Source organism: Schistocerca americana, chromosome 1, assembly GCF_021461395.2.
Source record: "Schistocerca americana isolate TAMUIC-IGC-003095 chromosome 1, iqSchAmer2.1, whole genome shotgun sequence".
Lineage (NCBI taxonomy): Eukaryota > Metazoa > Arthropoda > Insecta > Orthoptera > Acrididae > Schistocerca > Schistocerca americana.
In genome coordinates this window covers 1,106,526,340-1,106,539,749 of record NC_060119.1, presented here as the reverse complement: position 1 = coordinate 1,106,539,749, position 13,410 = coordinate 1,106,526,340, and the positions used below count along the sequence as shown (strand labels likewise).

The 13,410-nt window shown below is 42.6% G+C and overlaps 1 protein-coding gene across 1 annotated transcript in view; it reads right to left on the bottom strand.

Moving 5' to 3' along the window:
- LOC124618455 (la-related protein 7) overlaps positions 1-13,410 on the bottom strand; it is a 101,838-nt gene that overhangs the window by 65,392 nt on the left and 23,036 nt on the right. The window contains exons 3-4 of the mRNA XM_047145349.1: positions 12,636-12,817; positions 12,358-12,522 (exon numbers count right to left, since the gene is read on the bottom strand). Coding sequence (XP_047001305.1) covers positions 12,358-12,522; positions 12,636-12,817 — 347 coding nt within the window. The remainder of the gene's footprint in view (positions 1-12,357; positions 12,523-12,635; positions 12,818-13,410) is intronic.

Here is a 13,410-nt window from a genome sequence, read left to right as displayed (position 1 = left end):
GTGGATGCTTATTCAAAATACCCCTATGCCCATATGCAGGTCATCCATCATGGCCGAGGACACCCTTACTGCCTTAGCCTAAGTCTTGGTCATCAAAGGGTTGCCTCACACATAGATCTCTGACAATGGCCAGTAACTCAACTGCTACCTTCAAGGATTTCTATGCCACCAATGGCACCAAACACATCTACAGCCCTTCATTCCATCCTTCCTTCAATGATGAAGCTGAACGTCTAGTCAAGAGTTTTAAGCAGCAGATGGGGAAAGCTATCGAACCCACCACCACTGTGGTGGACCTTATGTTGTTTCTGAGCACTTACTGCATGACAATGATTAACAATCATAGCCTCACGCAGCTCCTCCATGGTCACCAGGCTCGGACCTAGCTTCATTTGCTGACACTGTCACCATAGGAACCTCGCTCGCATCCTTCCTGGCACTACACTCCTGGAATAGCGGTGTGGGCACGCTCCCACGCAAGTCTGAGGCTTGGATGCCAGTACCAGTAGTGTCAACCCTTGGGCAGTGAGTTATGTCAGTCCAAATACTGAAGGAGCTCGAGCGTTGTCAATAAAACCAGCTTCAGGTGTAGACACAAGCATTCCCTCCGCAGTCCCCTCTTCCACTGCTTTCTGGTGACAATGCAACACAACGGCCAGAATCCCTGGCGGCTACCATGGATGTCCCATTGTTGCGCTGGTCCTCTCCGCTGGCTCCCTGTGGATCAGTGGTTCCCTTGGCACGCCCATCTCCAGCGCCGTTGCGATGGAGACTGGGAGTGTAATTCCTCTCCACAGACTACAGTTGGCAAGACTGCACCTTTGCCTGTAGCTTCATTCCCGCTTTCACAGAACAGTACGAAGCATTTTCACCTGCCCGTATGCTCTGGTTTCAGGTGGAAGATCTGGTATCAGGCTGTGTGGAAGCTGAATGCCTGCCAGAGCAAATGGACCTCGATGGGCAATAGGAAGCAGTGTCGCTGCAGCACTGCACTCGCCTAATGACTGCACAACCGTCTCACCATGGGAATACTCTGGCCAATAGCGTCCCATGGGAGCCAGCAAAAATACTGCCACTCCTCAACTGCACAGTCAGTCATGTACTTTGTCTGAAAGTGTTCATTACTATCTCCACCATACTACTGACCACCCATCAAAAACTTCACTTTCGTATTAGTTTTCCTCTTTGGTCTCAATTTGGATTGTGGCTCATGCTTGACATGTTGACAGTGTTGTGTCAACAGTTTGTTGCACTTCATTGCTGCATGGGTTGCTACTGACTTGCTCTTGTTGTGTCGAGTCCAAAGTTCTGTCAGCCCTGTTGCTCGACTCTGGCGTGGGTTCAAGTACCGTCCACAGGCAGTCTTCCCGCTGAGATCATCGGTCCCTAAAAAAACCAGTGGAGATAAACGTTGATTGCATTGTATAATTAACTTTTTGAGTGGAAACAGGATCAAATCTGCGTTGTTGCATTGCAATAATTGGTGTTTTCAACAACATTCAAGCCTATAGGCTGGTGCAGAATCTACCATTTAGGTATTTGCTAAAATGCCAAATGCACGTTCAACAAAATGTCTGGCTCTTGATAATTTGTAATTGAAAATTTGTTTTTGAGGTGTCTAGCTTTTTTGCTAGATAGGGTCTTAACCTTTCACACAGGGCAGATGCCTCATCAGCCACGAATACAAATGGAAGAGGTGCGCCAGTCGTGCTACATCCTTGAGTAGCTGGATACTGGTGCAAATGACAGGAAACAGGACAGAAACCATGATATTATTGCAGTTGGCCATTATCAGAAACACGTGGTGATGACAGTAAACAAGTACAGTGATGACCAAGGAAAACATGTAGCACTGTCAATGTTTTCAGGTCAGAAGTGCAACTTGGCACAGTGTTACACCATCTGGGTTATCTGGATACTTCGCACTGACACCAACCTATCAGAACTCCAGAGATGGGAACTTGCCCTTCAATATATCCTCTCTTCCCGTTACCCACCAGGCCTCAACCTCCGCTAATTTCAAGTTGCTGGCGCTCATACCTTACCTGTCATTCAACAACATCTTTGCCTCTGTACTTCCGCCTCGACTGGCATCTCTGCCCAAACTCTTTGCCTTTACATATGTCTGCTTGTGTCTGTATATGTGCGGATGGATATGTGTGTGTGTGCGCGCGAGTGTATACCCGTCCTTTTTTCCCCCTAAGGTAAGTCTTTCCGCTCCCAGGATTGGAATGACTCCTTACCCTCTCCCTTAAAACCCACATTCTTTCATCTTTCCCCCTCCTTCCCTCTTTCCTGATGAAGCAACCTTGGGTTGCGAAAGCTTGAATATTTGTGTGTGTGTGTGTGTGTGTGTGTGTGTGTGTGTGTGTGTGTGTGTTTTTTTTTTCTATCAACATACCAGCGTTTTCTCGTTTGGTATGTTACAGCATCTTTGTTTTTTATATATATTTTTCCCACGTGGAATGTTTCCCTCTATTATATAGATAATGAATAGCGTACAAAAAATGGTTCAAATGCCTCTGAGCACTATGGGACTTAACTTCTGAGGTCATCAGTCCCCTAAAACTTAGAGCTACTTAAACCTAACTAACCTAAGGACATCACACACATCCATGCCCGAGGCAGGATTCAAACCTGTGACCGTAGTGGTCGCGCGGTTCCAGACTGTAGATCCTACACCCGCTCGGCCACCCCGGCCGGCGAATAGCGTACACAACAACATATTAGTCACACCTCTACCGCTTACAAAGGCAGGGGAGGGGAGGGGAGCAACAAGATACAGTTTCTGCCTGCCCTTACCCCTCAAAAAAATTTACTCAAAGATACAGACGACCTACAGCAGGTTCAGTGGTAAAAGTTATGAAGTTACGTTACATCTCAGAACATATGACCTTGGTGTTTGTGTTGACAGTAAATTTTGGTTATGACTTAACAAAACTGTGCATCCTTGAAGCTATTGCCAGTCAGGCAACTCCAAACATCTGACAGCTCAAGGTACATTGTGTCCCGCCCCCCCCCCCCCGGACTGTGTGTGTGTGTGTGTGTGTGTGTGTGTGTGTGTGTGTGTGTGTGTGCGTGCGCGCGCGCATCTTAACTAGCACAAGGAAAAGTGTTCAGTATGTACCACAACATCATGGAGACTTTCTTATCAAAAGATCATACTGAGATTTCCATGTCGAATTTCAAGTTTCCCTGAACCAATTTTCATTATTTGTGAGAGGTCACAAATGAATTTTGAGTTGCCACATACTGATTAGTAATTATTCCAAGTTTGGTTAGAAACTGATGACAAGATATACAAGAAAACAGTGATACTGTTGTTCAATTGCAATATTTTCTGAAACAGTTACTTGGATAAATTTAAAATGAAAATTACATCATTACCATTGCTGTGACCTCGAGTCACAATCCTATCAAATAGACTATCCTTCAGTCACAACAGATGAAAGGGACTGCACATATGCCAAGCGAAACTCGTATATCGGTATTCCAGTGGCCCTGTGCAGAGGTCATCTACAGTGAAGGCTACACTGCATGTCACTCATCACATGCAGGCAACAGTAGAGAACAGTAGTATTCCTCCAGATTATTACTTAAGCCGTGTCCAGTGGCTCGGCTGGCAATGAGTTTCATCCAGCAGAGAGATATCCAGCAGTGGGAATCTTCAAGTATGTCCACAGTGGTAACCACTGCAGCTATAGCCACATCAGGCATCAGACCAAAAAGGAACTTACACTCAACAAAAGTGTTTGTAACAGTATAGACATAGCATTGTGTTGGACATGCACCATATACTAATCTGAAAGCTGAATATTTGTGTTCATTAACAAAATTACGTTTTTGGAACTGTGTACCGTAACTATTTCAATGTTTCCATAATGTGTTCATGATGTGAATTTGAGTGTTGTACCCAACTTAGACTGGCATCAGCAGCACCTCAGTCTGTTGTCAATATTCTACCAGACAGCAGATACCATAAGTTTCATCCCAGCAGAAACGGATGACATGAACAAACAGAACTGTACTTCTACATCTGGCAATGACAATACATGGGCAACTCCAGTTCTATGGTTTGGTGCAGTTATAACAGTCTATGTACAGTGGTGTGGATTTGAAGGTTTCGGGCGGCACAATATCAGGAACTATGAAACATGTTTATGAGTTGTCTCTCCTTTTTGAGTTTTCACTCTACCCTGTTGCCAACTGTGCTGTCTTTATTTATTTATTTATTTATCTACTCTATCCTGTGCAAGCTTCTTCATCTCCCAGTACCAACTGCAACCTACATCCTTCTGAATCTGTTTAATGTATTCATCTCTTGGTCTCCCTCTACAATTTTTACCCTCCACACTGCCCTCCAATACTAAATTGGTGATCCCTCGATGCCTCAGAACATGTCCTACCAACCGATCCCTTCTTCTAGTCATGTTGTGCCACAAATTCCTCTTCTCCCCAATTCTATTCAGTACCTCCTTATTAGTTACTTGATCTACCCATCTAATCTTCAGCATTCTTCTGTAGCACCGCATTTCGAAAGTTTCTATTCTCTTTTTGTCTAAACTATTTATCGTCCAAGTTTCACTTCCGTACATGGCTACACTCCATTGAAATACTTTCAGAAACGACTTCCGGACACTTAAACCTATGCTCAATGTTAACAAATTTCTGATCTTCAGAAACGCTTTCCTTGCCATTGCCAGTCTACACTTTATATCCTCTCTACCTTGACCATCACCATTTATTTATTTATTTATTATTTTTTCTTCAGGAATCTTAGTTAAGAACAACAATTTGTGTTGAGTTAAATTTCAGATGACACAACAAATGTAACTTACAGCACAAATACTACACCTCCAGCAGTCCATAAGCAACATGCAGAAAAATCTGCTAAAAGAACTGGATGAAAGGGACCACTGACAAAAGGAAGCTGGAGGGCATGTCAGCGGCCCATCCATTTGACACGATTAAGGAAAACTGAACAAGTTACATAACCCAAATGGAGAAACACTTCATGGTACACAGAACAACAAGTGATGTCATGTAACAAGCCTTGTTGCTATCCAATAATGGGGCAAACATTTATGGGTTAATGCAACAGTTGATTCCAAGTAAGGATCCAAATGTATTAGGTTATACAGAGATTAAGGACAAATTGTCTGAAATTTTGAAAGTAAAATTCTCACAGGTTATACAAACTTTACAAGAAACTTGGTCAGACTTTCAAGGAATGGGTTGCTGTGCATCAGGGTCTAACCAGAGACTGTAAATTTAAATATAATCTTTCATGTAGAGATGGCAATAATGGCCATGCTCTTAGACCAGGCTCCTGATGCGAGTTTAAAGAAAGACCTCATTAGATTAAATAATCTCACCCTTGAAGAATGTTTATCTGTTACTGTGGCATTTGAGCAGATGAAACAACCAGAACGTGCTCTCAATCATGGATAACCAATGTGTTCCAAACAGATCATCATAGCCTCAGCAAATTTCCAGTAAACTACAGCAGGCAGAATTGAAAAACCTTCCATAAAGAAGGTGGAAAATGTGAATTCATTGGGCATGCAGATCACAATCAGCAAAATAGTGTTGAAGTCTTGTGTTAACTTCTTCATTACCTACAATAGAGAATCTTGTTATTACAAAGCCACAAAGTGTTTACATGTTGGAAAAAGGGGCACAAAGCAGAAGTATGCCTGCAAAAACAATGTAGGAATATTCAGGACACAATATTCAAGGGAAGGCACTGAAAATACTGAGGATGAATTCAAAAATAGACTTTACAAGGTAATGTCATGTGGTACTAAAGCAGTTCTGGTGGACATCAGACTTAATGGCAAGAACATGCGGTTCCCAGTTGATACAGGTTCTTTTAACACTATTATCAACAGTGCTACTCATCACTTTATTGGCTCCACATGGTCAAACAAATTTCAGGTTACACTGACAAACTACAGCAATCAACCAACAGATGGCGATAGCTGTAAACTAACTACTCAGTAGAAAAATAAGACAGTGTAAGCAGCAGTACTGGTGACACAGTCTCCATCAGCTACCAAATTATGGGACTAGACTTTATGAGCAACTAGGGTTCAGGGTCCAGGACTCAGCAAATCAAACACACATAACAGACGAGAAAGTGGAATGTGCACAATTCTGTCAAAACTACAGACAAGTTTTTCTGTGTCACTCCAGGAAAGGTTAAAGATTACCAAATACATGTCACTTTCAAGCCCAAAGTTATTTTGCAATTCTACAAGGTTAGACCCACCCCTTGCACATTGCATGACTAGGCCAAGTAGGAGGAATTGGATAGGATAGAAGGTAATGGCATAATTGAACCCATTTTGAGCAGTCTCTGGGTCACACCAATGTAGTCATTGAAAAACCAAATGGGAAGCTACAGTTGTGTGGGGACTTTAAATCAATCATAAATGCACAGTTTGTTGCCAGTACCCATTAAACCCACGAGCCAATGAGATAACAGTGAAGTTAAGCTGTGGACAGTATTACTAACACATTGATTGGACTGACACTTACCTGCAATGGCCTCCAAAGAGGAAAGTCAAAAAGTTATGGTTGTTAACAAGACTTTAGGTAAAATTTTGACCCCAGCATTGTTCCAACACTATCTTGAGCAGTTAATCAAGAAGGCTTTGGGAACTGTAAATTCCCTTGACAACACAGTAGTCTCAGGGAATAACATGCAAGAACTCTTACACAACTTGGTCAAGCTGTTTAAAAAATACTCCAGTGGCACCTCAGAGTCTATAGTCAATATTCTAATTAGCAGTAGATACACTTCAACTATAGTTTGCAATTTTCCAGATTTTCCAGACAAGTCAGTCCTCAATAAATTTTGGAAACCACTTTTACCTAAAGGACTGAGCAGTAGTAAAGGGAGAGAGAGCTAATAGTGCAACAAGCACTGAGTTACTCAGGCACAGATATGGGAGGGTAACGGCTATGTCCTAGTTCATGGTGTCATCCTAGCATTCATCTAAAATGCAATCAAATATCAGGATGGCAATACAGACATCTAAACTCTTGTTCTCCATAATGTGGGATCAACACCTTATCAGTTATTTAACATCCTGTCAGCTGCTTCCCCAGAGCAAATCAGAAAACTCTGTTGACACTTGGCTGTTTCAGCACTATTTCACCAACTGCCTGCCACACAGGAATAGCTGTAAGTACCAACCTATCCCTCATAGCTGCTCCTTGGAGTCACCGCCCACAACTAACTGGGTCCACTTGCGGCTGACAAAAATGAATATCAACCTGCTACAATTTGGTAGGAATTGACATCCATCTTCTGGGGTGGCAACTGTTATTTGTTGAGATCGATCCATCAAACATGTGGTCTCAGTCACCTCTGCTACTGCTGCCAAAAGGGAGTGCAGAATTTGCAAGTGACCCAGAATCTGTTGATGTGCAAAACTAATGCTGCCCGTCACGTCTAGGCTGGCTTCCTGACACATCACAGCCAACAAAACCTGTAACAACTCTGTCCAACCAATAGCTCTGTCAGATCAAACACCTTTTCTTCTTCCCACAATGAAACTTTCACTCTGCAGCACAGTGTGTATTGTTTCGAAACTTCCTGGCAGATTAAAACTCTGTCAGACCTCGACTTGAACCCAGAATGCGCAACTCTCTTACCAACTGAGCTATCCAGGCACGACTCACAACCCACCCACACACTTATATTCCTGCTAGTACCTCTGTTTGGAGGTGAGGTACTATATTCCAGTCCTGGTCCAGCATACTGCTTTACTCTGGCAGGAATGTCTCTTTGTATCATTATTATTATTATTATTATTATTATTATTATTACTATTGAAGTTTCTTTTTTTAACAAAATTCCACTGATATTTCTGCCAGATATTTCAAGCCGTCCTCGGCATGAACCAAGAGAATGACAATGTGATGCTATAAGTGGCCTTGTATGCTCCACCACGACAGCACTGTACATCCTAGAATGTGCCACAGACACTGATCAAAAGCACAGAGGTATCCTTGCTTCACATTGTATAACAAATAGGATTGGAACTACTAAATAATATTAATTAAGTTTGGTGGCCTATGTAAGGGGCTATTCACAAGTACCTCAATGGTTTCAGAAAATGACTACACGAAAGTTACAAGACATACAGAAAAATGGCACTTATCAGTGGACAGAGCATCTCTCAAGCTTCGATTCATAATACATGGAATGGCATAGTTACACTAGGAGGCAGGCATTTCAGAATGTGTAAACAATTCATCCACTCTGTGGTGCTGCAATGAATTAGTTCGCACCTGCATGTAGGCAACACAAGGAATATATTTCCATAGCGGACTGCTGTCTCACCTACTCAGGTGATTTGTGTCAGCCACTTGACTGAATTGGATGCACATACTGCCGTTTGCCACTTCACAAACAGAGCTCATACTGAGCACGTATAATGCGAGTTGAAAGCTTGGAGAGATGTCCTATCCACCAGTATTGGTCTATTATAAATACACTACGTAATTTTCGCACAGTCGTCCTCTGAAACCCTGAAGGTACTTATTCATAACACTGCTTAAATTCACAACAGATCACTACAGAAATGAAAAACAAAACTATTTAAATCTGTGTAGAAAGAAATGCACCTCATCATCCCTGTATGTGGTACTTCACCTATAATTTGAATTGCAAGCACCTGCTTTCACCCTCAGTGACAATCTCTGTATCATACCCTGACATTGGTAAATGCTGCTTATAATACAATCACAATAGAACTTCTGCTGGTGCAGTCAATGAACATGGCTAAAACTGCAGACATATATTTCTCATGTGAAAATACACTGCTTGGAAAAAAAGAAGCACCCAGAAGCAGAAAAGGCAACGAAATAAAACTTCATGGGTTGAGAAGTTATGCGGTGTTATACAGCGATTAAGAAACAGAGTTTAAAAAGAGCTTGGCAGTATGAGCCCACATATCAGTATGATGTTGCACCCCTCTGGTCTGGATGTGCTCACTGATTTGGTTGGGAAAGGTGTCATAAAGCCACTATGTTCTACTTCGACAAGCTGTCTGAGAACTGTCACAACTTGTTCCTGATATCCTGGATGCTGTCACTAAGACAGAGCTTATGTCTGAGCTGGTCTCACCCTTCTACTGGAGAGAGATTTGGGGATCTTACGGGCCAGAGGAATTCCTCAACAACATGCAAGCAGTTCATGAATACACATCCCCCGTGTAAATGAGCATTGTCCTGCTGAAAAATGGCATCGCGATACTGTCACATGAGAGGTAACATGTGAGGACACAAAATGTCCGTTACATACCACTGTGCTGCCCTCAATCAATGCCAGCTGTAGCCTGAAGTCACACTTGATGGTGCCCACACTATGATCCCAGGAGTAACACTACTGTGTTTCTTCAAAACATTGGAAGAATGGGACCTTTCCCCAAGTCACACACTTGTCAACAATGGTCATCCAGGGTAGTGCAGAACCACAATTCATCACTGAACACAATTTGATGCCATTCACCAGCAGTACACAGCTCACAGTCATGGCACCATTCCAAATACAGTCATTCGCACTGTAGTGTTAATGGCAGATCATGCAATTCCCTAGTCCACCTGCTGCTGACCTCCAACCAATTGTGCGAGATGACACAGAATGTTACAGGGAGTCCAGTATTTGATCTCAGACAACAGGCACAGATGTGAAGAGGTTACAATGAGCTTGGTATACAATATGGATATACTCCCAAGTGGTGGTCAGGTGGGGTCAGCTGGAAACTTGACAATGAGTATGGCCTGCCCCCCATGTTCCCATACAGTCCAACATCAGACCACTTTGTCAGGTGCTGATAACGTTTTCTTACACAAGCAAGTGGTATCTTCGTGTCCTTCACAGTGATCACTCAGCATATGATGGTATTTATACTCCTTATATACTCTATCAGGCCTAATAACAACACTGAACACAAAAGGACACTCATGCACTCTGGTGGCCATTCTACCTGTCACAGAGAATTGCAATTCTACTCATCTACATACCCATTGATCGTTTGTATGTATATGAAGTTTCATTGACATTTGACCATGGCTTCTGCACGCTTCACTTTTTTTGTTGGTTGTGTACTTTTCTGTATTTACTTAAAAATTCATTTACCAAACACTTGGATGAAGAGCAATTATTCTAGATGTTGTGCCCCATCACTGACAACTAATTCCGAATTTTATCTGTACCAGATCCCTGACAATGACTTTGTACATGATCTATAATTTTATTTCAATCAGTAGGCAAAATTATCCCTATTTATAGACGATACAAGCATTGTTGTGAAGCTGAGTAAGGATGCATCAACAGAGAAAACAGTAAATGATGTTTTTGTGATAGTTACTGACTGGATTAGTAAAAAAGGGCACGCTTAGAAAAAACACAGCTCTTTCAGTTCTGTTCTGTGAAAAATATCCCACTGCCTATTAACCTAGAAACCAACCAGAAACGATAAGGAGGGTTCCATGTTCTAAATTCATAAATACATGCATACTGATGTAAACTTAAACTGGAAAAAACACACACAGATCAGGCAGAATGTTATGACAATATAAACCTGTCCAGGTGATAGCAGCATCACCTGGAGAGGAATGACTGCTAGTCAGACACGTGCACAGTGAATGTAGTATCGATGAGCATGCTGCTGGTGTGTGCATTGGGGAAGGTGTGTGATCTATCTGAGTTTGACTGAGGACAGATTGTGATGGCACGAATGCTCAGTATGAACACTCCAGAAACTGCATGGTTTTTCCGGTTTTTGAGGAGTGCTGTGGTGTGTGTCTTCAAAATCTGGCAAAACCATGGTGCAAACATGTCCAGACATCGTGGGGTTGGATGGCCACACCTTATTACAGGTGTCAGACATCATAGGCTGGGTAGGCTGGTAAAACTGGACTGGTGGCAAACTGTGGCGGAACTATCATCAGACTGTGTACAAGTGTGTCTGAACGCACAGTGCACCTAACACTCCTAATGGTGGGCCTCCGCAGCCTACGACCCATGCACATTCCCATGTTAACACCACGACATCGGCAACTATGATGGAAATGAGCATGTGACCATCAGCACTGGACATTCGCGGAATGGCAGAGCACTGAGTGGTCTGACGAATACCAATACCTCCTTCATCATGCCAATGAGAAGGCACAAATCCATCTTCTTCCAGGGGAACAGCTCCTTGACACCTGCAATGTGGGATGGAGACAAGTTTTTGGCAGCTCCATTATGCTCAGGGGAACATTCATGTGGGTATCGGTGGAGCTCATGCAAGGCACCATGGCAGCCATGGAGTATCACACACTGGTTGCAGACCATGTACACCCCTTCATGATGATCATGCTTCCCAACAGAAGTGGCATTTTTCGAGATAATGCACCATGTCACAAGGCCAGGAGTGTGATGGAGTAGTTCGAGGAACACAGTGACAAGTTCCAAAAGATATATTGGCTCCCCAACTCACCAGATCTGAACCTCTCGAACACATCTGGGATGTGATTGAACATGGTGTCAGAGCTCATCAGTGGAGTGGAACACAACGTACTAGAACTGTTGATACTAAAAGGTTCAATACAAAGGGTAATAAAATGCCGACAGTGGCAGATATTCCCAATATATTGCCATATACTGTTATGATCTACTAAAAATTCACATCAAACATGCTGTCCATCCCAGTCTCTGTAGCATAAACTGCCATAGAATATCAATATGGCTTCTTCACAAACTTTTTGTATACACTCTGGATGGAAATCGATAAAATTGACATTTGACGCAGAGTTTGAAGTAATCTATTGGAGACCAAAGTTCATCCCTGAGCAGTAATGGCAGGTGATGAGACACCAGACATGCTATATTTGGTTAAGATAACAGGTATGGCTTCACACATATGTTCCACCATTTGTCTGTCTTCTTCAAGCCGACTCTAACGTTACAACTCATATTTTCCAACACAACAATTTTCATGTTGATTGTGCTAAAACTGTGATTGCTTGCCATGGTAAAAATTCTGGAGTAACCATTGCTGTCAAATGACCCACAAATGTAGTCAACTTGAATGTGATCAAAAACTCTGGAACCACCTGAATGTGTCAAAAGTTAGGTGCTGCATCTACACAATCTGGCAGGCATGCACATAACCAAGTCTCCAACATCAAGAATTGAGTCACTCATTCACACCAAGTCGAATCACAGCAGTTATCTAGGCTTGCAAAGGATATCTTGCTATTCTGCTATTAGAATGAGAGTGACTTTTGGTACAGAGAGACAGAGAGAGAGAGAGAGAGAGAGAGAGAGAGAGAGAGAGAGAGAGTTCAACAAACCTCCAGTGTTTTGTTGGCTGCCTCTGGGGTGTCAAATTCCACGAATGCAAAACCTTTTATTTTGTTACTTGGTTTATACTTCGGTATTGAAACATATACTACTTCACCATAAGATGAAAATACTCTCTTGAGCCACTCATGATCAGCATCAGGTGGGAGCTGCTCCTGAAAGAGACAGACGATGAATTGTTTGCAAAAATTACTGTTCTTTATACAAAGACCTGAATTTCAAGATTTGTTGAACTTAAGCAAATAACACAGAAGCCTTCACTGCTTACCACATATATGGTACAATCTTCCTCATTTTCCTTGATGTGTATTGGTGTTGTACGGTACACTTTTGTCCCATCCTCGGTGACGGACAGAATCTCAGAGTCTCTTAATGCTTTTGCAATATCTTCTATATTTGAAGTTAATGCTCGTATCTTGTTGAAGCGCAAAAAAATTGCAAGATCGACATCTGTAATCATAGACAAAAAGCAGTTCTGCTTTAAGAGATTTCAAATCATATTTTCACAATAATGCACTTACAAGTCTATCACAGGACAGTGAGTGAAAATAAGGATGGGACGAAGTGGCAACGCAGTGGCAGCCGACAGTGCCGGCTGCCATTGGTTGATTGGTGGCGGGAGTCCTGCAGCCTGTTGTCTGTCAAGTGACAACTCCTTTAAATCAGACTATAGTATGCCAGGTCAGCACTGGTACTGCTTGCGGCTCATTACTTCACCTTCAGAGGGCATCAGGTTCGTGTCCGACACCAACAGGGATGCAGCTGTTTACTGGCAGGAGTCTTGTTCGCACACTTGAGGTGGCGCACAAAGCGTGAAATGAGGTGAAGAGAGTGGTGAGACAGTAAGCCTCGATCTCAGTTACTGTGGTGCCATGGAGGAACTCTGTTCATATTTGACAGCAACTGGGTTGGAACATGCACTGATGATTACGTGCCCAAGCTGTGATTATGTTCAAGGGAATAGGTACTGCCACCAAGGATGCTAAGTGTTTCTGATATTGGAGATTGGTACTGTCATGGTTTCATAGTAAACCACTTATAAT